The sequence below is a fragment of the Myotis daubentonii genome, chromosome 1 (assembly GCF_963259705.1).
Source record: "Myotis daubentonii chromosome 1, mMyoDau2.1, whole genome shotgun sequence".
Taxonomy (NCBI): domain Eukaryota; kingdom Metazoa; phylum Chordata; class Mammalia; order Chiroptera; family Vespertilionidae; genus Myotis; species Myotis daubentonii.
In genome coordinates, this window is record NC_081840.1 from 128,495,013 (window position 1) to 128,521,294 (window position 26,282).

Here is a 26,282-nt window from a genome sequence, read left to right on the forward strand (position 1 = left end):
TCTGCTGTTTGGTCTAATTAGCATGTTAGCTCTTTATTATAGAAGATGATGTCTGTGTAAACCTCATGGTAACCACAGAGCCAAACCTCCAGCAGATTCACAAAAGATAAAGAGCAGAAATCAAACCACACTATGGAAAATCTTCAGTTCACAGAGCAAGGCTTCAAGAGAGGAAGAATGGAACAATGGAACTACAAAACAGCCAGAAAACAACAAGATAGCATTGTAAGTCATTACCTGTCAATAATTACTTTGTAAATGGATTGACTTCTCCAATCAAAAGGCAGAGGATGACTTGGGGTAATGAACACACAATGCAGTGGACAGAGAGTGTGCTATAGAACTGCACAATTGAAACCTGTATAATGTTGTTTACCAAAGGCACCTCAATAAATTCAATAAAGAAAAAAGGCATAAAATGTCTTTATGGATTATAATAAGAACCAACTATATGCTGCCTACAAGAGACTTAATTCATTCATTTTCTTAAAACCTTTTAATCCTCACCCGAGGTTATGCTCATTGGTTTTAGAAAGAGGAGAATGGAAAGAGAGACAGACAGACAGACAGACAGGGAAACATCAATGTGAAGCAGCCAATGTATTCATTGGCTGCCTACCATTCATATCCAGACCAGATATCAAACTTGACTGGAAATCTACCTATAAACTTTTGGTATAATGGATGAACCACCAATCACCCTAGCCACACAGACCAGGGCTCAATTCATTCTTAAAGATACTTAAAGGCTCAACACAAAGAAATGGAAAGGATATTCCTTGCAAATGGGAACAGTTGTAATTATACCGGTATCAGACAAAACAGAATTTAAGCCAAAAACTGGAACAAGAGACAAAGAAGGTCTTTTATAAGGGGGTTACTTCATAAAGAAGACATAACAATTGTAAATATGTATGTACTCAACATTGGTTACCCTAAAATATTAAACAAATACTAACAGAACTAAAGGTAGAAATAAACAACAATACAATAATAGTAGGGGGAATCAATACTCTACTTTCAGCAATGAAAGATCATCTAGACACAAAATCAACAAGGAAATGTTAAACTTGAACAAAACTTTAGACCAAATGGACATAACAAACATTTATAGAACAGTCATACATATTTTATCACTGTCTCAAAGAGATAGCTGCACTCCCATGTTCACTGCAACCTTATTCACAATAGCAAAATTTATAAATTAAGTGTTCACCAATACATGAACAAATAAAGAGGATGTGGTATGTATGTATATATGTTTGTATGTATGTGTGTATTATATCTATGAATATTCATGTATATGCATATATAATATATGTGTGTATACATACACACAAATATATATACACACACACACACACACATATATACAAAGGCATGAGAAAGAAGGAAATCCTACTGGTAAGGGCAGAAATAGAATAGTGGAAAATAATTATAATTATAACAAATATTAATCATGCTCTATTAACCGTGATTGTTTTGTTCTGATTAAAGACAGCATATTATCATCTGTCTGGGAATTCCCCCCAGCTCCCTTAGACTTGAGAGTTAACCTGGAAATGTGGTCCATCTTCCTTAACTGCCTATTATCATGGAAAGATTATTAACCTTGTTGGTGAAACTGGAGTCCCAGCCTGCATTGGTGTAATCTGTAACCATTATATCCAATTTTATTTCTTTCGCCTACTTCCCCAAGCCTGTAATATCCATTTTTATTGTTTTTGAATCATACCCATTCTTATTTTTTTTTTTGCCTCCTTACCCATGTAATCTTTGTCTTACTACCACATATAAGTTGGCTTTTGATGTGGGGGTTGCAAAGCAGATTTTCTTGGATGATCTGCTGCTCTCTCATATTGCCAGCATTATTGGAATAAATGTCATATATCTTCATATATGATTAAACCCTGCCTGATGTAGAGCATAGTGATTATAGTTAACAATACTGTATTATATACTTGAAAGTTGCTAAGGGAGTAGATCTAAAGATTTTGACCACAAATAAAGAATTGGTAACTATGTGATGTAATGGAAATGTGAACAAAGAATCCTGTGGTAATCATCATCTACACTAATAAAAGGAAAAATGGTAATTGGTGTAGGACGCTACCCTTTTCATTGGCTAATCAGGGCTATATGCAAATTAACTGCCAACAAGATGACGGCTAATTTGCATATGTAGGCACAATGCAGGGAGGCGAAAGGGAAAGCAGGAAGAAGCCCCCTGCCACTGACAGTGATCGGAAACCCAGGGGGGAGCTAAGAGCTGGGGGGCAGGGCCAAGGTTGCCCTGTGGCCACCTTGGCCCTGCCCCCCAGCCATGATTGGAGAATCAGGCGCCTTTGCTGCCCTGGCCAGTGATAGCAGGAAGTAGGATGGGAGCTGGGCAGGGTCGAAGCTGGCAGTCCCGGGACCTAGGGGCCCCTTGCCTGGGCCTAAAGCAGAGCCCATGATCGCGGCCCCCCCACTGCCACTGTGGGTCCCCGCTGCCCGGGCCGGATGCCTAGGCCAGAGGCATTAGGCCTGGGCAGGGGCGGAGCCTGCAACCGCAGGGAGCTGGGGGTCCCCTGCCCAGGCCTGACACCTCTGACGGAGGCGACATGCCTGGGCAAGGGGCCAATCAGGCGATCGGAGGGTGATGGGGGTCTACGCCTCTGGCCGAGGCATCAGGCCTGGGCAAGGGGCAGAGCCAGCAATCGGAGGGGTCTGGGGGTCCCCTGCCCAGGCCTGATGCCTGGACCAGAGGCATCAGGCCTGGGCTGGGGGCAGAACCAGTGATGGGGGGAAATGAGGGTCCCCTGCCCAGGCCTGACGCCTCTGTCAGAGGCGTCAGGCCTGGGCAAGGGGCCTATCCTGCGATTGGAGGTTGATGGGGGTCAACGCCTGAGGACTCCCAGTATGTGAGAGGGGGCAGGCTGGGCTGAGGGACACTCCCCTCCTCCCCTCCACACCCAGTGCACAAATTTCGTGCACCGGGCCCCTAGTCCTATCTAATAATAGACAAACATGGTAATTAACCATACCTCTGACACACTGCCCATTGGCTAATCAGGGCGATATGCAAATTAACTGCGAACCAAGATGGCGGATGGCAGCCAGGCAGCTGAAGCGAACAGGAGGCTTGCTTGCTCCAGTGATAGAGGAGCAAGGGGCCTGCCACTGCCGGCCTCTGAGCTGCACTCTAAAAAAACAAGGTTGCTATTATAGAAGCTAAACAAACCCCAGAAACCTGCTTTCAGCCAGCTGGGCCTCAGAGCTAGAGCTGCAACAGTGTTTCAATTATAGAAGCCAAATAAACCCAGATCCCTGCTTTCAGCAGCCGAGGTCTCAGAGCTGGAGCCGAGCCACAGAACTAAATCTGGCTCTCAGTTCCAGTGACAGCCATAGAAGGAAAATAAATCCCAGAATAAAAAAATAAAAATAAAAAAAGGAGAGGTTGGAAGCTTCAGTCCCCTGCCAGCCTGAAAACAGCCCTCAGCCCCTCACCCAGATTGGCCAGGCACCCCAGTGGGGACCCCCACCCTGAAGCGGGTGTGACCAGCTGCAAACAGCCATCATCCCCCTCACCCTGGCTGGCCAGGAACCCAAGCGGGACCCCCACCCTGATCCAGGACACCCTTCAGGGCAAACCAGCCAGCCCCCACCCATGCACAAGGCCTCTATCCTATATAGTAAAAGGGTAATATGCAAACTGACCCTAACAGCAGGACTGGGAATGACTGGTCACTATGACACACACTGACCACCAGGGGGCAGACACTCAATGCAGGAGCTGCTCTCTGATGGTCAGGGTGCTCTCACATGGGAGGAGCTCTGCTCAGCCACAAGCCAGGCTGATGGCTGCCAGTACAGCAGTGGTGGTGGGAGCCTCTCCTGCCTCCTCAGCAGCACTAAGGATGTCCGACTGCAGCTTAGGTCTGCTCCCCGCTGGCATGTGGACATCCCCCGAGGGCTGCCTGGCTGCCAGAGGGATGTCTGATTACCATCTTAAGCCCAATCCCCCAGGGAGCAGGCCTAAGCCATCAGGTGGTCATCCCCTGAGTGGTCCCAGACTGCTAGAGAGCACAGGCCGGGATGAGGGACCCCCCCTCCCCGCCGAGTGCCAAAATTTTTATGCACCGGGCCTCTAGTCCTATCCAATAATAGACAAACATGGTAATTAACCATACCTCCGACACGCTTCCCATTGGCTAATCAGGGTGATATGCAAATTAACTACCAACCAAGATGGTGGCCGGCAGCCAGGCAGCTGAAGCGAACAGGAGGCTTGCTTGCTCCAGTGATGGAGGAAGCCAAGGTTCCCCACCTGCCACTGCCGGCCTCTGAGCTGCACTTTAAGAAGCAATGTTGCAATTATAGAAGCTAAACAAACTCCAGAAACCTGCATTCAGCCAGCCGGGTTTCAGCTGGCAGGACTCCAACAGTGTTTCAATTATAGAAGCCAAACAAACCCAGATCCCTGCTTTCAGCAGCTGAGGTCTCAGAGCTGGAGCTGAGCCTCAGAGTTAAAGCCAGCTATCAGCTCCAGTGACAGCCATAGAAGGTAAATAAATCCCAGAATAAAAAAAAAAGAAGAAAAGGAGAGGTTGGGAGCTTCAGTTGCCCACCAGCCTGAAAAGGGCCCTCAGCCCCTCACCCAAACTGGCCAGGCACCCCAGTGGGGACCCCCACCCTGGTGCAACAAGATGACAACTAATTTGCATACTGAACGCGGGCAGCAGCGGGCAAGGTGCCTGTGAGATGACAGTGAGAGGGCGGAGTGGTGATGCCCTGTTCCCACGGAGGTCAGTGCAGCTATGAGATCACCTCTGGGGGATTAATGCAGGTGCTGAGGCAGGAGCAGGTGCAGACAGACACACCTGGTGGGCACAGGTGGCCCTCTCTGAGATGTCTTCGGTCAGCGTTCAAGATCAAGAACCCAGAGGCGGAGAGGAATTCCATCCTCTCAGTGAAACAGTGGGATAGTCGGGGCGACTGTAGAGGAGGAATGTGCACTTTGGGTTCCAGCACCCATGAGTGAAGGCTGCCCTGACTGAGCCTCAGATGCTTTGGGCCTAGCGCACTCCTACCAGGCAGTGGGTGACAGGACGTGCTTTTCCGAATTAATGAGAGAACACGTTGATTCTCCTGCTGCCCACAAAGGTGGAAAGTGAAGTGGGGAGACGTGGGGAGTGAGCGAGGTTCCCTGTCTGGGGGTTCCAAATCTGCTGTTGGGTTCTTTCACCGCTGACTAGAGATATACAGGGTGTCCCCCCAAAATGTATACACACATTGAATACCTACTAATTCCAATGGTTTTAAGCATAAGAAAGAAACAACAATGGAGCTGTCATCTGCTAAAAGTGTGGGCACAAACAGGTAGTTCGATATTCCCTGAGAGGTCTCAGATTGGAGAGGGCGAAGGCCAGACTGAGGGCTCCCTTCCCCCCTACCCCAGTGGAAAAATTTTGTGCACCAGGCTATTAGTAATATATAAAATGCCAGGGACATCACGACCAAACAACTGGATGGACAACTGAACAGGAGGCTGCATGGGGCGACCAGGCTGGCAGGAGGATTAGTGAGGGATGGCCAAACGTCTGAAGAGCAGGCTGTGGGGGGCAACCAGGTTGGCAGGGGTGTTAGTGAGGGACGACCAAACAACTGAACAGCAGGCTGTGTGGGGCAACCAGGCCCACAGAGGGGGCAGTGAGCAGCAACCAGGCCAGCCAGGGGCCACCAGGTCAGCAAAGGCAGGCACTTAGGGGTGACCAGGCCTGCAGGCAGGGCAGTAAGGGGCGATCAGGCCAGAGGGCAGTCAGTTAGGGGCAACCAAGCCGGCAGGGGAGACAGTAAAGGGCAACCAGGCCTGTGGGAGGGGGAGCTGGGGGTGACCAGGTCGGGAAGGAGGGCAGTTAGTGGCGATCAGGCTGGCAGGCAGAGGCAATTAGGGGTGTTCAGCCTGGCAGGCAGGGCACTTAGGTGTGATCAGGCAGGCAGGCAGGTGAGCGGTTAGGAGCCAGCAGTCCCAGATTGTGAGGGGGATGTCTGACTGCCAGTTTAGGCCTGATCCCAGGGATCCCAGATTGAAGAGGGTGCAGGCTGGGCTGAATGGACCCCCTTCCCATGCATGATTTTCATGCACTGGGCCTCTAGTCCTATTTAATAAAGAGGTAATATGCAAATGGTCATCATGCCCTGATGCCCTCATGCCCTCGTGCCATTGCACCAGAGCTGTTCAGACACTGAACACTCGGGAGAGAGGAATGGGGACTAGCCAGGCACAAATGAGCTCGGGAGAGAGGAATGGGGACCAGCCAGGCACAAATGAGCTCACAAGAGAGAAATGGGGACCAGCCAGGTTGGGGCCTGGGAGAGTGACAAGCTGCCCTCCTCATGGTCTGAGGCGCCCGTGGCTGCCTCCCAGGCAAGGCCACCTGCCCACGGTCCCCTATGGCTGCAGCCAGCCTGGGTGAAACCAGCCCAGTTCCTGGGTGCCTGTGGCCAGTCAGAGGAAGGGAATTCTGGGTCCCAAGTGCCTACAACTGGCCAGATGAGGGAATCCTGGGTCCTGGGTGCGGGGACAAGGCAGAGGTGGTTAGGGGTGAACAGGCCAGCAGGAGAGCAGTTAGGGGCGATTAAGCATGCAGGCAGAGGTGGTTAGGGGTGATCAGGCTGGCAGGCAGAGGGGTTAGGAGTGATCAGGCAGGCAGGCAGGTGAGTGGTTAGGAGCCAGTGGTCCCAGATTGCCAGAGGCAGTTGGACATCTTCCAAGGGGTCCCGGATTGGAGAGAGTGCAGGCTGGGCTGATGGACCCTTCTCCCCTCCCCCGTGTATGAATTTCATGCACTGGGCCTCTAGTCTAACCACCTAAAAGTGTATAAAATGAACAGAATTGTATGCTTTCAACATATACAATGATATCTGTCAATTATATCTCAATAAAACTGGAAAAAATTAGAAATTGGAAAAAATAAAATAATCACATATCATTTGATATATATACTAGAGTCCTAGTACACGAATTCATGCACCAGAGGGGTCCCTCAGCCTGGCTTGCGTGAGCGGGCCAAAAGCGGCTCTCCAACATCCCTTAAGGGGTCCCGGATTGCAAGAGGGCGGAGGCCAGGCCGAGGGACCCCCACCGGTGCACGATTGGCAATGTGAGAGAGACATGGGAGGTTGGCCAGCCAGAGAGGAATTGTGGGAGGGCTCCAGGGCATGTCTGGCCCATGTCGCTCAGTCCCAATTGGCTGGACCCCAACAGCAATCTAACCTATCGGTTGGAGCTTCTGCCCCCCGGTGGTCAGTGCATGTCATAGTGAGCAGTTGAATGGCCTTAGCATGTCATTAGCATAGTATGCTTTGATTGGTTGAACAGACGACCAGATGACCAGACACTTAGCATATTAGTTAGTTAGAAAATGGTGATAATCCAATTAGTTATGATTTTCTTTGAAAATTAAATTATTTGGTAACTTTTGTAGTCTGTTAGGCTAGTATTTAATCCTATATAATAAAAACCTAATATGCTAAGTGTTTGGTCATCCAGAGATCGTCAACTGTCAACTGCTCCAGACACACCCTGGAGCCCTCCCGCGGTCTCTTCTCAGCCAGCTGGCCCTGATGGGACTGGGCCAGACAGGTCCGGACCTGCCCTGGAGCCCTCCTACAGTTCCTCCCCGGCCCCATCATGCACTGGTGGGGTCCCTCAGCCTGGCCATGCCCTCTTGAAATTTGGGAACCCTCAGGGGGTGAAGGGAGACCCAGTTTCAGCTAGATCCCACAGGCCACACCCCTCAGGAGGGTGCCAGATGCAGGACTCGTGGCTGCTAAGTGCTGCTGCAGCAGAGCAAGCCTCTCCCAATTGGGACTGATTGGACGTGAGCCCGCAGCAGGCACAGTGGGGCCGGGATGAGTGGGAGCAGCAGGTAGGAGCTGCAGGCAGCATTAGATTTCGGGTTTTGACTGAATCCTGCAGACCACCCAGAAGGGCCCCACCCATGCACGAAATCGTGCCCTGGGCCTCTAGTTAGTATGTATTAGATAATACAAGTCATGAGAAATAGAAGCATGGACTGAGTGCTGGGACACCTGGATGTGTAAAAGGTGGGAGATGAGGAGAAACCAAACAGACTAAGAAGGACAGACTAGGAAGGGCAAGGGGGAAACTGAGTTAGTCTGTTTGAACCCCCTGAAAACTCAACGTCCTGAAAGCCGAATGAAAAAAGAGTTTTCCTTTGGTTCAAATACTGCTGATAGGTAAGGTAAGGCCAGGTCTAAAACATTATCCCTAGATTTATTAGAGGAAAATAAGTACTAACCTTGAGAAAAACAATTTTTTAGAAGAAGTGGAACTAAAAATTATGAGAGTGGGTTCAAGAGTGTGTGGAAGGGAAATTAGAATCAGTGCGTAGAGACCTTTTCTTTTTTCAGGACTTTGTAGTTAAATGGCACAATCTTGGATGATCTCATCATCTTCATGTTTATCTGTCACTTTCAATCCTTTCATAGTGACTATGAAGCATTTTTGTAATACTTAAAAATTTTTTCATTACATACCTGTGGCACTATCTGGTCTAAAACATGCCAGGCTAAGTATTAAAAAAGAAATTCACAAAATTATACAACTAAAAGATCCCATGAAATGTTGCTAGGTATATAATATTATATAACCTGATTATCCTGTTTCTTGTGTTTACAAAGACGAAAGAAGGATTTCTTGCTAGATGAAAATCATCCTATCCTAGAACATGTTACACTACTCAAATGTACATAGTACACTGTAGTTAGTCATCTTAAAATTGTGTAACAGAAATAAAGGGGGAACATGCAGGTAATATTTTTACTTTACAAACTGAATTTTTGTCAATTGTGTAATATGATGTCTGCCGGGGTCCAACCCCAGCAGGTCCAGGGGTTCCCAAAGGCGTAGACGGAGTCGGCGAAGAAGGAAGGACACGGAGACAGTGTTCAGTTGATCAGCAGCCTAGCCAGGATCTCTAGCCAGGATCTCCAGCCAAGTTCTGGTCTGGATCTCCAGAGAGGTTCTGCCTAGGATCTCCAGCCAGGTTCTGTCCAGGTTCTCCAGGCAGGTCCAGTCACCAGGTTCTAGTCAGGCTCTCCTGCCAATCTCCGCAGTCAGGTTCAGTCCAGGATCCCCTGCCATGCTCTCTTGCCAGGCTCCGCCTCCAGGCTCCGAGGCCAGTCCCTGTCCAGGATCCTCCGGCATGCTCTCGCCAGCGAAGTTCTTCTGTCCCTAGAGAACATTCTGTGTAGGTTCTGTGCCTAGGCTCTGTCTCTCTTGGTCCTGTCTTCCAAGCCCTGTGTCTTGCTGTCTTGTTACATCTGTATTTATACCAGTTCATTTTAATCCTGTCAATCTCTATTACAAAGGTTAGGGCATTTCTTATCTCCATTCCAGGGAGTAAAGATTATGTAGCTTAAGCATGATTGTTCATAGTTAAAGTGATTAATTACCCGCCTGGCACTTAGTTGAGGGGTTTTATTCCCTCCCTAACTTCAGGGGAAAATCCCTACTTGGGGATTCAACCTTTCTTGGAGAGGTGACCTTGGTTAAAACACAGCGCCAAGAAGGTGAGCAAACATATTAAGAACCGTATGCCATATATGCCAGGTCCCTTGAAACAGCAAGGATGGACCGGCTCCTGGCAGATGTCCCTGTTGATAAATTGTGTGTGGTGCATACTGAAATGCATTCTCCTTAAAAAGGAAGGATAAAAGTATGCATGCATACCTTCAAAAAGAATATTCACTACATTAGGAGCACCTTGGTTAATAATGCAAAGGTCAACAAACGAATGCCTGCAGGCCAAATCCAGCCCAGAGCCTGTGCTTGTAAATAAAGTTTTATTGGAACACAGCCAATCCCACTCCTTTACCTAATGTCTATGACAGATTTCAGAGACCAGATGGGTCATAGAGCCTGTATTACAGACTATCTGGCCCTTTACAGAAAAGGTCTGCCAACCCCTTGTCTAGCAGTTTAGCCTCTTGATGTGTTTTAATAGGTTTTACTCAATATACCGAAATCCTATATAATAAAGGCTAATATGCAAATTGACTGAACGGCCAAACGACTAGTCATTATGACATGAACTGACCACCAGGGGGCAGATGCTCAATGCATGAGCCTCCCACTGGTGGTCAGTGCGCTCCCACAGGGGAGTGCCACTCAGCTAGAAGCATGGCACATGCTGGTGAGCACAGCGGTGGTGGCAGGAACCTCTCCCGCCTCCGCTGCCGGGCTAAGGATGTCCAACTGTTGGCTTAGGCCTGCTCCCCGTAGGCACAGGCCAGGCTGAGGGATCCCCCCATCTGAGTGCATGATTTTCATGCACCAGGCCTCTACTTTGTAGATAAGACATGGAACAAACTGCCTTGTGAAATCCCTGGGCTTTCATATTACTTTGAGTGTCCAATATTTGAGTACTCAGGTATTAGGAACAAAACACAAAAAACTAGTCACTAGCAATTTAGATAGAAAAAAAGTAGAGTGACAGTGTTGCATATGACTTCCTTTTATACCTGAGCAGATATTAAAAGTATTCTCACAAAATTTGTTTAAGACATGATATAAACCCAATGCTTTAAATACATTTCAATTGTGAAACCATCATTATACTGTAGACCAGAACTATTTTCATTTTTTCCAATGGCGGCACACTACATTATTTTGTGGGTATAATAATGCATTTCCTTATAGATAGGTATTTACACTATCTGCAACTTTTTGGTATGCAATGTTGTAAGAAATATCCTTAGCATACATACATATATTTGTAGCATTTATATAAATATCCTTAATGCGTGTGTATATTATATATCTTTAACATCTATGTCATATTATATATATATTACAATGTCCTACTGTATGTTTTATATACATAATAATATATAATTAATGTCCTTTGAATGTGTATGTGTGTGTTTATACAAGTCATGTTTTCCTGTAGGATCTAGTTCTGGAAGTGAAGCTATTGGGATAAAGGAATGAAATACTTGAAATTTCAAAACTAGTTCAATTTCCCTTAAAAAAAAAAAGCCAATTCCATCTACCGAGAGTGCATGAGAACGCCTTTTCCTCCCACGTGCCAATTCTGGTGTTTATTTTCTTTAATAAAATAGTTATCATTATTAGTTTAGAAAATGGTATCTCATTGTTCATTGATTTGCATCTTTCTGATTACCAAGCAAGGTTTGTTCTCTCTAGTAAAAATAAAAAAATTGGTAATCAGGAATATTAGCTCAAGTTGGAATTTGTTTATAGGAAAAGAATAATTACCTACTGTTAAGTACTGCTATAGGCTTACCTGTCAGAATCTTCATCCTCCATAATAGAAACCTGCTGCTTATCAGTTTGTTCACTGTTGCTCTGCTGACTCAATCCACCACTGTCACTATCACCAGCACCATCATACATGTTTCTGGATGTTTCTTTTTTACTGCCTTTCTTCTCCTTTTTTTCTTCAACCTTTGATGAAAGTTTGATATTAAGGATATTCTTATTACTTTATTAATGAAAAAGACTTCATTAATTTGATCATTTGAATCTTAGTTTAGTTGCTATGACTTGAATCAATAAAAATATTCTGTATGTTTAATTTTATCATTAAAATTGTTATAAATTCTGCTTCATTTCTTTTTCAATAAAGAAGCAAAATTTTTCAAGTTTTCTCAAAGGGCTTTTTTAATTTTGTGCTACTATTCACATCATATCATTTCAAAACGTACCTCAAAACTCAGTTTTCTCACCCCAAATAGCTGCAGCAAACTTGAGAAAGAAGCACAAAGTTGGAGGGATCACAATGCCAAATATCAAGCTACATTACAAAGCCACTGTTCTCAACACTGCCACGTGCTGGCACAAGACCAAACATATAGACCAGTGGAACGGAACAGAGGATCCATAAATCAACCCAAGCCATTATGCTCGATGAATATTTGACAATGGAGTCAAGGCAGTCTCTTCAATAAATGGTGTTGGGAAAATTGGACAGATACATGCTAGACCTCCACATTATAGCATACACAAAAATAAACTCAAAATGAAAAAAGGAGTTAAACATCCAAATGGGAAACCTTAAAAATAGGAGAGGAACCAACTGGCAGCAAAATATCAGGCATATGTCAGAACAATATCTTTACCGACACAGCTCTTAGAACAATGGAAACTAAGGGGAAAATAAAGAAATGGGACTACATCAAAATAAAAATCTTCTGCACAGCAAAAGAAACCATTAACAAAACAACACGAGAGCCCACTGCATGGGAGAACATACTTGCCAATGTTATATACGATAAGGGATTAAACTCCAAAACTTATAAGGAACTCATACAACTTAACAAAAGGAAAATAAACAATCCAATCAAAAACTGGGCAAAGGACCTAAATAGATACTTTTCGAAAGTGGACATACAGAGGCCAAGAGACATGAAAACATGCTTAAAGTCACTAATTATCTGAGAGATGCAAATCAAAACTACAATGAGGTATCATCTCACAACTGTCAGAATGGCTATCATCAACAAATCAAATGACAATTGCTGGTGAAGATGCGGAGAAAAAGAAATCATCTTGCACTGCTGGTGGGAATGCAGACTGGAGCAGCCACTGTGGAGAACAGTATGGAGTTTCCTCAAAAAGTTAAAAATGGAACTCCCATTTGACTCAGTGATCCCACTTCTAGGAATATATCCCAAGAAATCAGAAACGCCAATCAAAAAGGATATATGGCCCAACCCAGTTTGGCTCAGTGGATAGAGCATCAGCCTTTGGACCAAATGGTCTTGGGTTGAATTCTAATCAAGGGCACGTACCTTAATTGCAGGATCCTCCCTGGCTTCGGCCCTGGTCAGGGTTTGGGCAGGAGGCAACCAATCAATGTGTTTCTCTCACATTGATGTTTTTTTTTTTCTTTCCCTCTCTCTTCCACTCTCCATAAAAATCAATGGAAAAATATCCTCAAGTGAAAAAAAAGAAAGGATATATGCACCCCTATGATCATAACAGCACAATTTACAATAGCTAAGATTGGGAAACAGCCTAAGTGCCCAGCAGCAGATGAGTGGATTAAAAAACTGTGGCATATCTACACAATGGATTCCTATATAATAAAGAGCTAATATGCTAATTAGACCAAACAGCAGAATGACGGTCTGGACAACCTTCCGGAAAAAGGTGGGACTGTGAGGACTGAACCCCTTGCATGAATTCCGTTCATCGGACCTCTAGTTCTATTTATATTTCTATAAAGCCTAAGTGACCAAACCACTAGTTGCTATGATGCGCACTGACCACCAGGGTGCAGACACTCAATGCAGGAGCTGCCCCCTGGTGGTCAGTACACTCCCAGAGCCAACCTCTTGTGGTCCCTCCCTCCCCGCCCCCCCATGGGCCGGCCTCCATTGGGGCTGGCTGGCCAACCTACCGTGTCCCTCTTCTCCACCCCCAGCCAGCCAATCACCTGTGCCCCTACCACACTGCCAGTGGCCACGATCGGCCCCTATCTCTGGCTGACCAACCTCCACAATACCACCCTCCCTCTCCACCCCCCCCACACACACACACACAGATGGCCCCAATTGCCCTGACTGGGACTGGGAAAGACAGCTCCAGTCAGCCGGCCAGGCTGAGGGACCCCATTGTGCATGAATTCATGCACCAGGCCTCTAGTGATGCTATAAAAAAGAAGGAACTTTTGCCATTTGCAACAGCATAGATGGACCTGGAGAGCATTATGCTAAGTGAAATAAGCCAGTCAGAGAAAGATAAATATCACGTGATCTCACTCCTTTGTGGAATATAATGAACAACATAAACTTATGAATAAAAATAGATCCACAGACAGAGAAGCATCAAACAGACAGTATGACCTCAGAGGGAAGGCAGGGGAGGTGTGGGGGGGAAGGTAAGAGAGCAACCAAAGGACTTATATGTATGCATATAAGCATAACCCATGGCTACAGACAGTAGGGGGGTGAGGGTATGTGCTGGGGGGCTTGGGAGCAGCCCAGTAGAAATCAATGGGGGGAAAAGGAGACATTTGTAATACTTAAAACTATTAAGAATTTAAATTAAAAAACCAACTCAGTTTTCTTTTCTCAGTTTTTTTAGAGACAAATATTAAGTTTATTGAAAATAATATATGTGACCTATATGTTTATCTAACAGAGACAAAGAAATAAAAAGACAAAACATGCAAAATTTGCCCCTTTTGTCTTTCTCACTTGGGTCTTACATTACCCACTAGATTTAGAGGATATGACATTGTGCATCAGTAACAAATAGGAAGATATCCTCATTTTGCAGGATGCTATTCCTTCCCCCATTGCCTTTTAAAACTAATTTTTCTAAGATCTTTGAGGGTATCAAAAAGTGGTGGTATTCAAAACATATATGAACCAAAGTTTACCATAACACTGGAGGAGAGTAAAATCAATGAATTGTTAGTTAATGTACAATTCTGTAAAATAAGTAATGCTTTCATAATTTCACATACAATCACTATAAAATCTTATAGCTAGAGGATATACAAGTAGATATCTATTTATGTTAGCCCCATATTTACTGATAACTGAAATGAAACCAAGGTTTAATGATCTGTCCAAAGTTCTTAAAGGTGCATTACCTAGAATTTTATGGCACCAAAATAAAAGATATAATTCTATAATGCTGAATCAGATAAATAAACATAAAATCTCATCAAATTAATCACATAAATTAAGTATAACTTTTGAAAAGTAATTTAATGCCTAGTGTAATGAGAGGTGGCATCCACTTTTCCTTATAAGGAGCATAATATCTCAATCTTTTTCCAACTCAAAACTCAGTTTTTTTCTTTAGAGACAAATATTGAATTTATTAGAGGCCTGGTGCACAAAAATTTGTGCACTGGTTGGGGGGGGGGGTCCCTCAGCCCGGAGTGTGCACTCTCACAGTCTTGGATCCCTTGGGGGATATCCACCTGCTGGCCTAGGCCTGCTCCCTGGGGGATCAGGCCTAAGCTGGCAGTCAGACATCCCTCTGGCAGCCTGGGAGCCCTCGGGGGATGTCCACTTGCCGGGGGGAGCAGGCCTAGCTGCAGTCGGACATCCTTAGTGCTGCTGAGGAGGCGGGATAGGCTCCCACCACCACCGCTGTACTGGCAGCCGTCAGCCTGGCTAGTGGTTGAGCAGAGCTCTCCCTGTGGGAGCACACTGACTACCAGGGGTAGCTCCTGCATTGAGCGTCTTCCCCCTGGTGGTCAGTGTGTATCATATTGACCAGTGATACCCAGTCATTCTGCTGTTAGGGTAAATTTGCATATTACCCTTTTACTATATAGGATAGAGGCCTGGTGCATAGGTGGGGGCCAGCTGGTTTGCCCTGAAGGGTGTCCCAGATCAGGGTGGGGGTCTCGCTGGGGTGCCTAGCCGGCCTGGGTGAGGGGCTGAGGGCTGTTTTAAGGCTGGCCACACCCCTTTCAAGGTCGGGGTCCCCAATGGGGTTCCTGGCCAGCCTGGGTGAGGGGCTGATGGCTGTTTTCAGGCTGGCCATGCCCCCGGCGACCCAAGCTCTCAGCCTCTCCTTTTTTCTTTTTTTTTTTCAGCAGGTATCTGGGGTTTATTTATCTTCTATAATTGAAACTTTGTAGCCTTGCGTGGAGCCCAGGCCTGGCCAGGAAAGGCTGGAAGCTTGGCTTCCTCCATTGCCGGGAGCAACCCAAACCTCCTGCTCACTCCAGCTCCATGGCCACCCGCTGCCATCTTTGTGACGGAGTGACAGAATGATGGTTAATTTGCATACTACTCTTTTATTAGATACTAGAGAACCAGCGCATGTAATTCATGCACAGGTACAGTCCCAAGGCCTGGCCTATGATCAGGGCCATCTTCCCCAGCTGCCTGCAGCCGGCCCCACCCCCCACCGTCACCCACTCCTGGTTCCCCATTCACCATCAGGTGATTAGTGCCTGATGGCTGGGGGAAGGGACTGAGAGGTCGGCTGTTCCCGCCCGCTTGCCAGCCCTGCCCCTGCTGTGGGCGGCCATCAGGCAATTGGAGCCTGCTGGCCAGGGAAAGAGACCAAGAGGTGGTCAGTGTGCCTCGTAGTGACTGGTTCAGTGGTGATTCTGGTTGTTCTGCTGTTAGGGTCAATTTGCATTTTACCCTTTTATTATATAGGAGGATTGCAAATAATTTATGTGACCTATCTATATATACAAAAGCCTAAGTGACCAAATGACTGAATGACCAAACGACCAGTCAACCGGTCACTATGATGTGCACTGACCAACAGGAGGCAGACAACGCAGGAACTTTCCCTTGGTGGTCAGTGTGCTCCCACAGCCAACCTCCCATGGCTGGCCAAACTCCCATGGTCCCTCCCCCTGGATGGCCAACCTCCTGTGGCCCCTCCCATGCCAGCCAACCTCCCACATCCCTCCCCAGCCCTCATCATGCACTGGTGGGGTCCTTCGGCCTGGCCTGTGCCCTCTCAAAATCTGGGACCCCTTAAGAGATCTCGGAGATCTGGCTTCAGCCTGATCCTGCAGGCCAGGCCAAGAGACCCCATTGGTGCACGATTTCATGTACTGGGTTTCTAGTATGACAATAACATACATGTCAAAATGATAACTGCTCAAAGTGGGAATCGAGGGATCATACCACAACATAATAAAAGCCTTATATGACAAACCTACAGCCAACATCATATTCAATGGGCAAAAACTAAATACATTTCCCCTAAGAACAGGAACAAGACAGGGATGCCCGCTTTCACTACTCCTGTTCGACAAAGTATGGAAGTACTCGCCATAGTGATCAGACAAGAAGAAGAAATAAAAGGCACCCAAATTGGAAAAAAAGGAACTAAAATTGTCATTATTTGCAGATTGCACAATATTTTACATAGAAAAAACCCTAAAGACTCCATCAAATAACTATTACACTTAATAAATGATTTCAGCAATGTAGCAAGAAACAAAATTAATGCCAAGAAATCTATGGCATTTTTATACACTAATAGTGAATTTTCAGAAAGAGAGATTAAAAAAAAGAATCTCATTTACCATTGCACCAAAAAAATTAAGATACCTAGGAATAAACTTTACCAAGGAGGTAAAAGACCTGCACTCAGAAAACTACAGGACACTGAAAAAAGTGATAGAGGAAGACATAAACAGATGGAAGAACATATCATGTTCTTGGATTGGTAGAATCAACATTAAAATGTCCATACTACCCAAAGCAATCTATAGATTCAATGCACCCCCCCCTTATAATACCAACAGCATATTTCACAGAACTAGGACAAACTCTCCAAAATTACATCTGGAATAAAAAAAGACTTCAAATAGCTGCAGCAATCCTTAGAAAAAAGAACAAAGTAGGAGGGATCTCAATACCAGATATCAAGCTGTATTACAAATCCATTATTCTCAACACTTCCTGGTACTGGCATAAGAACAGACATATAGACCAATGGAAGAGCATAGAGAACCCAGAAATCGACCCAAACCACTATGCTCAATGAATATTTGACAAAGGAGGCAAGGGCATACAATGGAGTCAAGACAGTCTCTTCAATAAATGGTGTTAGAAAAATTGGAAAGATACATGCAAAAAAATGAAACTAGACTACCAACTACACACAAAAATAACCTCAAACTGGATAAAGGACTTATGTAAACATAAGATAGGAAACCGTAAAAATCTTAAGAGGAATCCACAGGCAGCAAAATATCAGATATATACCGAAGCAATATCTTCACCTATATAGCTCCTACGGCAATGGAAACTAAAGAAAAAATAAAGAAATGGGACTACATCAAAATAAAAAGCTTCTGCACAGCAAAAGAAACCATCAACAAAACAACAGGAAAGCCCACTGCATGGGAGAACATATTTGCCAACATTATGGTTTAATCTCCAACATTTACAGGGAACTCATACAACTTAACAAAAGGAAGATAAACAATCCAATCAAAAAATGGGAAACAGACCTAAATAGATACTTTTCGAAAGAGGACATACAGAAGGCCAAGAGGCATGGAAACATGCTCAAATCATCGGAGAGATGCAAATCAAAATGACCATCTCACACCTGTCAGAATGGCTCTCATCAACAAATCAACAAATGACAAATGCTGGAGAGGATGCGGAGAAAAAGGAACCCTCCTTCATTGCTGGTGGGAATGCAGACTGGTGCAGCCACTGTGGAGAATAGTACGGTGTTTTCTCAACAAACAAAATGGAACTGCCATTTGACCCAGTGACCCCACTTCTAGGAATATATCCCAAGAAACTAGAAACACCACCAGAACCGGTTTGGCTCAGTGGATAGAGCGTCGGCCTGCGGACTCAGGGGTCCCGGTTCGATTCCAGTCAGGGGCATGTACCTTGGTTGCGGGCACATCCCCAGTGGGGGGCGTGCAGGAGGCAGCTGACCAATGTTTTTCTCTCATCGATGTTTCTGGCTCTCTATCCCTCTTCCTTCCTCTCTGTGAAAAATCAATAAAATATATTTTTTAAAAAAGAAAATAGAAACACTAATTAGAAAGGATATATGTACCCCTATGTTCATAGCAGCACAGTTTATAATAGCTAAGATTGGGAAACAGCCTAAGTGCTCATCAGCAGATGAGTGGATTAAAAAACTGGTACATCTACACAATGGAATACTATGCTGCTGTAAAAAGGAAGGAACTCCTACCATTTGTAACCACATGAATGGAGCTGGAGAACATTAGGATAAACCAAATAAGTCAGACAGAGAAAGATAAATATCACATGATCTCACTCATTTGTGGATTATTATGAACAAAATAAACTGATGAAAAAAAACAGATCCAGAGACAGAGAAGCATTGATCAGATGCTCAAACCTCAGGAGGAAGCAATGGGAGGGTGGGGAGAAAGGGGAGAAATCAACCAAAGGACTTGTATGCATGCATATAAGCATAACCAATGGACACAGACACCAGGGGGTGAGGGCAAGAGCATTGTGGGGGGGATGAAGGAATAAGGACATATATGTAATACCTTAATCAATAAAGAAAAACAAATAGTATTTTTTAAAAATAATAATTGCTATGCTTTTATTTTGGAAGGTATTCTATGGTTGATGTTCTATGGTTTTATATATTTTAATCTTTCCATTACAATTGACATTCAACATTATTTGTATTAGTTTTAGTTGTGCAGCATAATAGTTAGACAATCAGATACTTTACAAAGTAATCCTCCTGATATTTCAATACTCATCTGACACCATTCATGCTTATTACAATATGATTGACTATATTCTCTATGCTGTACTTGGCATCCCTGTGACTATTCTTTAACTACCAATTTTTACTTGTTGACCTCTTTACTTTTGACCCAGTCCACTGAGCTCCTTCCCACTGGCATCCATCAGTTAGATCTCTGTTACCCATGAGTCTGTTTTAAGTTTCTTAGATCATCTATTCTACTCTTTACATTCCACATATACTAGTAAGTGAAATCAGATGGAACTTTGCTGGAGACCAAGATCAACAGTAATTGATATAACTGTGAGGAGTCTGGCAGAAGGCTGACCAGGACTCCTTTTGATATTCACGGGATGAATATCTACATTTTGTTACCTGCTGCTGACTCAATGGCCTAAAGCAAAATCCCCCCAAACCTGACAATCTTACTGTTTAATAACCAATTACCATTGATATGTCTGTTTGCATTCCTAAAAGCAATTGTGTATTCTAGCTAATAAAAGCAGCTGGGTAAGGAGCAACAGGGAGAACTTGACTGCTATGGTTAAGTTGTCCTCTGGTTCCCCCGGTATTAAAAATATATTTCATCTTGTGTATCATTTGTGCGTCAGCTCTTCCTCCAAGCCTTTGAACCCGGGAAAGCCACACTGGCCATGGACTCTCGCAGAACTTATCTTTCTCTGTTTGATTTATTTCACTTAGCATAATACCGTCTAGGCCCATCCATGCTGTCACAATGGTAAGGTTTTGTTTTTTTATGGCAGTATGATACTTTATTAAACAACATAAAGGTTTTACTCAACAAACACATCTGAGAGTGGTGATAACAAATATACATGAAAGTATATATGTTTGTTATTAAAATATCTCAATAATAATCCAATGATTAGGTACAGTGCAGGTGGGTACTTCAAATTTGGGGGGATTGTGATGCAAAGTATATGAATAACCACTATGCTGTACATGTGAAACTAATACAAAATAATATTGAACATAAACAATAACTAAAAAAGTAAAATAAAATAAAAATATCTTGATGTGTTCATATTGGAATTCTAAGTTCCAAGGTTTTCAGTAAACCATAGAAGATTGCACACACTATAGCACAAAAATAGGTGAGTTTAGCTGGGGCTATTTGTTTATATCCCCTCTCTCAGTCATAGCTTCCTTCCATTTTATTGTTTCTGGGATGCAATTTATGGGTGTTTTTTAAGTTGATTTTGAAGAGAGCAGAAGGGAGAGGGATAGAAACATCAATGAGAGATAAACATTGATTGGCTGCCTCCTGCACATCCCCTTCTGCAAATCTAGCTATAACACAGGCATGTGTCTTGACCCTGAATCCAGACAGGAACCTCTTGGTTCATGGGTCAATGCTCAACCACTGAGTCACACCAGCCAGGCTATGGGATATAATTTATATTTAAGCCAATGGACTTAAAACAAAACCCTAGTGCTTATTACATTTTTTTCAGCATCTCCTTTATACTTTTGCTGGTTCAGAAGGTCACATGTACATAGCTAACTTAGTTTCCCAATTCATAGGGAAGACTGACAGAGAAACATAATTAAAAAACAAACTTGAGAATGTTTTCCTAAACTATTATTTAGTTGTTTGAATCTACTTAAATATACAATTACATATTTAGACAAACTCATTTTATACACAAACTTTTTTTAGAAGTGGAAAATGAGAATGGATCAGAGAATTGGTAAAGAGAACAAAAGCAAGTGAAATTCTACCTCTTTTTGAAGTTGAACTTTCTCTTTTTTCCAAGCCAGGCTCTCTACTTTTACCATGTCTATGTCATTCTTAAGCCTTTGTATATCTTGTTGTAGTTCTTCATTTACATACTAGAGGCTGGGTGCAAGAAAATCGTGCATGGGGGGTGGGGATCCCTCAGCCTGACCTGCAACCTCTCACAATCCAGGACCCCTCAGGAGATGTCCGACTGCCTCATTGCCCCTAACCATTCTGCCTGCCTGCCTGATTGCCCCTAACCATTTGCCTGCCTGCCTGACCACCCCTAACCCCTCTGCCTGCCTGCCTGCCTGATTGCCATGAACCACTTGCCTGCCTGTCTCATTGCCCCTAACCACTCTACCTGCCTGCCTGCCTGATCACCCTGAACTGCTCATATGCCTGCCTGTTCACCCCTAATCGCTAGCCTGCCTGCCTCATCGCCCCTAACCACTCTGCATGCCTGCCTCATCGTCCCTAACTGCTCACCTGCCTGCCTCATTGCCCCTAACCACCTCTTCCTTGGCCCCCGCTGCTGCAGGTTCATCTGGAAGGACGTCCAGAATGACATTCAGAAGGTTGTTTGGCTGTCCAGTGTAATTAGCATATTACACTTTTATTATTATAGGTACTCCAGGTGTTCTGTCATTGTGCAGTGCAGAGGAACTATCATCTTTTAATTTAGAGTCCATGCTTTTACAATAATTAGCACTGCAATTATCTGCACATAATGGCTTGTGGAACAAGTGATTTGGCTTTCTTTCCTTGTAAGTATTTGTAACAGCAGACATATCATGGCTTTTTAATTGAATCATTGCCACAGACAATCCACAAATGAAGACTGCTTTTCAGATCACTAGACTGAGGTGTAGGTACAATGCCCAATTTCTATGAACAGGCCAACAGCAATGAAAACTCTACCAAGGCAGGCTCACCTAACACAATAACACACACAAGTGACATTCCAGGAGCACCTAGCTCAGGTGATCAGAAAGAATATGCCAATGAGCCTCACAAGACACCTAATACATAAGGCCATTATTCCAAGAATGAGAGGCAAAGCAGATCTACCCAATAAACAGAAACAAGTACAGTGAGTCAGCTAAAATGGGGATAAAAAGAAACATAACCCAAATGAAAACAAAACAAAACAAACAAAAAACAAACAGAGAAATCCTCAGAAAAAAAACACAAACTAAATAAAAGGAGGAAAGATGTGCACCAGATACAGAGTTCAAGAACATGGTTACAACGATGATCAAGGAATGTAGTGAGAACTTCAACAAAGAGATAGCAAGTATATAAAAGGACAAAGAAACCATATAAAATAACCACTCAGAAATAAAGTATATAATATCTGAAATGAAAAATACACTAGAAGGAATCAGTAGCAGATTAGATGAAGCAGAGGAGAGAATCTTTTTAAAAAATACATTGGATTGATTTCAGAGAGAAAGGGATAGGAAGAAAGAGATAAAAACATCAATGATGAGCCCTAGCCTGTTTGGCTCAGTGGATAGAGCATTGACTGAGGGTCCTGGGTTTGATTCCAGTCCATCCTCAGTAGGGGATGTGCAGGAGGCATCCAACCAATGATTTTCTCTCATCATTGATGTTTCTGTCTCTCACTCCCTCTCCCTTCCTCTCTAAAATCAATAAAAATATTAAAAAAACAACCATCAATGATGAGAGAGAATCATTGATCATCTGCCTCCTGCATGCCCCACATGCCTAATTTCCAATCCATGGTATTTGGGGTCATATTTTTTGTCATCTGCATAGCAAAGTCTTGGTCTCCTTTCACTTCAGACATAACTACTGGGGTCCTTACTTTTTTATTTTCTGTATCATTATAAAAACTCTCCTCATTTTTGTTTAAAACATGTTCAGAGCCTGCAAAGCTGGCATAGATCCTGACTTGGATTGAACCATGACCTCCTGGTTCAAAGTTTGACACTCAACCACTGAGCCATGCCAGCTGGGTGAAAATAGAATCTTTGATTTAGAAGACAAGGTAATATCCCATTAGTGCAGGAAAATAATATTTTAAAATGAGGCTAGTTTCAAAGACTTCTGTGACAACACAAAGTATAGCAACATCCACATTATAGGAGTACCAGAAGGAGGATATAGGGAGGAGATAGGAGATAGTGTTGACCCAGGAAACAAGAGGTCGCTGGTTTGATTCCTTTTCAGGGCACATGCCCATGTTGTGGGCCCAATCCCCTGAAGGGAACATAAAAGAGTCAGAGGATTGATGTTTCTCTCTCATCAATGTTTATATCTCTCTGTCCCTCTCTCTTCCTCTCTCTCTAAAATCATTTTCTCCAACCACAATGGTACCAAACTAGAAATCAATTACCAAATTTACGCTGAAAACACACAAACACATGGAGGGTAAATAACCTGTTACTAAAAAGTGAATGGGTTAACTATGAGATCAAGGAGGAAAGCAAAAGCTACCTAGAGACAAATGAAATGAGAATATGACAACCCAAAATCTATGGGACATATGAAAGCAACCTTAAGAGGGAAATTCACAACAGTATAGGCCTACCTCAAGAAACAGGAAAAATCTCAAATTAACAATGTAACCTTTCACCAGGAAACATGTTTTAAATGAGTCTATTGGATTGTTTTAAAAGGGGTAACATGATCTTCATTTGACTGATTGATTGATTATGACAGTATTCTTTTTTAGTGATTAAAGTTCACCAAACATGAAGTAAACCAGTAAAAATTTCAGTAGCATTTGTCACATGTATCATGCTATGCAATGATCACTTCTATTTAGTTCCAAAACCTTTCAATCTCTCCAGAAGGGAACCTCACTCCCATGAAATAGAGACTCCCCATTCCCCCTACCCAAGTCTCTGACAACCACCTGTTTGATTGATTTGTGTCTCTATGGACCCACCCTTTTGTGGACATTGTATATAAAAAGAACCACGCAATAAAATAAATATATTTTCCACTCTGGCCTGTGGGGCTTGGTGGTTGGAGTGTTGTCCCATGCTTGGAAGGGTCACGGGTTCAACTCCCAGTCAAGGCATATACACAGATTGTCAGTTCATTCCCATGATTGGCCATGCAGGAGAAAGCCAGTCAATGTTTATCTCTCACATCAATGTTTCTCTTTCTCTCTCTCTCCCAGTCCATTCCTCTCTCTCTATAATCAATTCAAAACATATTTCCTCACTGAAGTATTTAACAATAATATGACTAATTTTGCCTTACAAACATAAAACAGTGATAGGGAAGCCACTAGGAAACTTTAAGAGTAAATGATACACATAATTCAATTCAGAACAGGAAAATTAATTTCACAAGAGATCACTTTACCTTCAAGTCTTTATGGTCTGATGTAGGGCATGAATCAATAATGCGAGATTTGTAGTAAAATATACAACACAAATGAGTGAATCCATTTCTTTGAAAAAGCAACAAAACAATTTAAGTGAAAAATCAGCTATCTATATATCAAATAAAGATTCTTAATATAATTAACACTGGGCCTTAGTGTTGTTTTTTTTTTTTTAAAAAAAACACTTTCCATTATCTATTTCTGCTGCTACCGCTCCCAACCTGTGAGCTATTTAATGAAGACACACTCTGCCTGAGACTAATTTGTTTTCACCAATTAATGGCGGACATAACTTTTATTTCCTAAACTGGAACACATCTGATGGCCTAAGTCAAGGTAGGAAGATACACTGTCCCTTCCTCATCATCTGTCTCTGGTTCAAAGACTATACGATGTCAGTCAAAAATGGCAGTCTTGCTTCTTTAGCATGGAAACCACCTATTAAGGAGAACTCATTCCTTCCTTTTACCTGAAAACTATATAGGAAGTTCCTGAAATGGTTAAATGTTATATGTCCAAATGTCAAAAAACAAATGCTTATGTTGCTACCTTCCCACTCCCAGATCACCCTTCTGCAGGCTCCAGAACATTTACATCTTCAGCTTATGAGGGCACAGACTCCTGAAACAAGGGTGGGAGCCCAGCGTGGGGTTGAGGCCACATGCTCCTCAGGGGGACCATTGCCCTGAGACTTGCCTCTCAGCCACCACACGTGGATGTGAGGCCAGCCCTTTTGGAATCTCTGTCCTTCCTGCCAGTGTAGCTGAGGCATCTTCTGCAGATCCTTGGCTATAAGACTAATGTTCAGCTAGTCTTCATGTTGGTAGTTATATGATTTAGTTGTCATTCAAATTTGGCTCAGGGAGGAGGTGAGTGTAACTTTCACCTCTTTTGCCTCCATCTTGGAGCACCCCTAACAAATTCTGCACTTTAGGGGCTCACTGCTAGGATATGGTGAGGTGAAATATTTTAAGTGAGGAAGGAAGCATCTGTAATGTTAAAATTCAGCTAGTAATTTAATTTTGATAGATTTAACACCTAATAAATTGTATAATTCCAATAGTGCCAAAATTAGGTGTGAGGGTTCATATTTTCATTTTTATTTAGACCAAGGCAAGTTATTATTATTCTTGACTTCTTAGTTTCAATCCTGTGATTGGAAGTAACTAATCATAGATTAAGAATCCTAACAGTTAAATTTTAATTATATTCTAACTTATCTTTGTCCATACTTGATTACTCATGGATAAATTATTTCAAAAACACATACCCCAACAGCAAAGACATCTGAAAATCAAAGCAAGCAGATTCATCTTCCACCTTTGCATTTAGAAAAAATGTCTCAAGAATCACAAATAAATAGGGCATGTGACAAAGAGGATACATCTGCATATTCAGGACACCCTTCTGTGCAAAAGGATGAGGAAATGTGCATCAAACAAGGCACATTAGATCAGAGGAAGAACTTATAACTTTCCAAAGATGAGTCACAGCAGAGGTCACATGAATTTTCTGTAAAATTCAAAATGGTTGAGTGCCCTGAGGAAGAGCCACTACGTGGTAACTCTAAAGAAGGAGCAAGCTTAAGACAAATGCCTTCTAATTTGACAGGTAAAATGCTTGATTGTGAGGGGAAAGATGCATTTGGAAAGTCTGTCTCTGCAGCATTACAAACATTTCCTGAAGGAGAAGAAACCTCTCTCAAAATTGTTCCTCCATCTCAAGCAGACGCTGGGTCCCTGGTAGACGCTCCCTGGTCATCTTCTGAAAACGATCACAATGCCCTGGAACCAGAGCCTGGAAGAGGAGCTCACAGGGCATCTGGCTGTGAAAATCAGCGGGGCTTCTGCCCTCCCGGATGAGGTGGGAGTCTGCTAGGAACCCAGGAGCCCTCTGAAAGGTCCGGTACACAAGGTCCCACCATTCACCCTGGGCCTATGAAG

General features: G+C 43.6%; 1 protein-coding gene across 1 annotated transcript in view; it reads right to left on the reverse strand.

The window, feature by feature from the left end:
- Positions 1–26,282, reverse strand: part of LOC132213367 (ankyrin repeat domain-containing protein 26-like) — a 70,321-nt gene that overhangs the window by 31,239 nt on the left and 12,800 nt on the right. Inside the window, exons 6-7 of the mRNA XM_059659827.1 lie at positions 24,318–24,405; positions 11,316–11,476 (exon numbers count right to left, since the gene is read on the reverse strand). Of these exons, the coding sequence (XP_059515810.1) occupies positions 11,316–11,476; positions 24,318–24,405 (249 nt within the window). The remainder of the gene's footprint in view (positions 1–11,315; positions 11,477–24,317; positions 24,406–26,282) is intronic.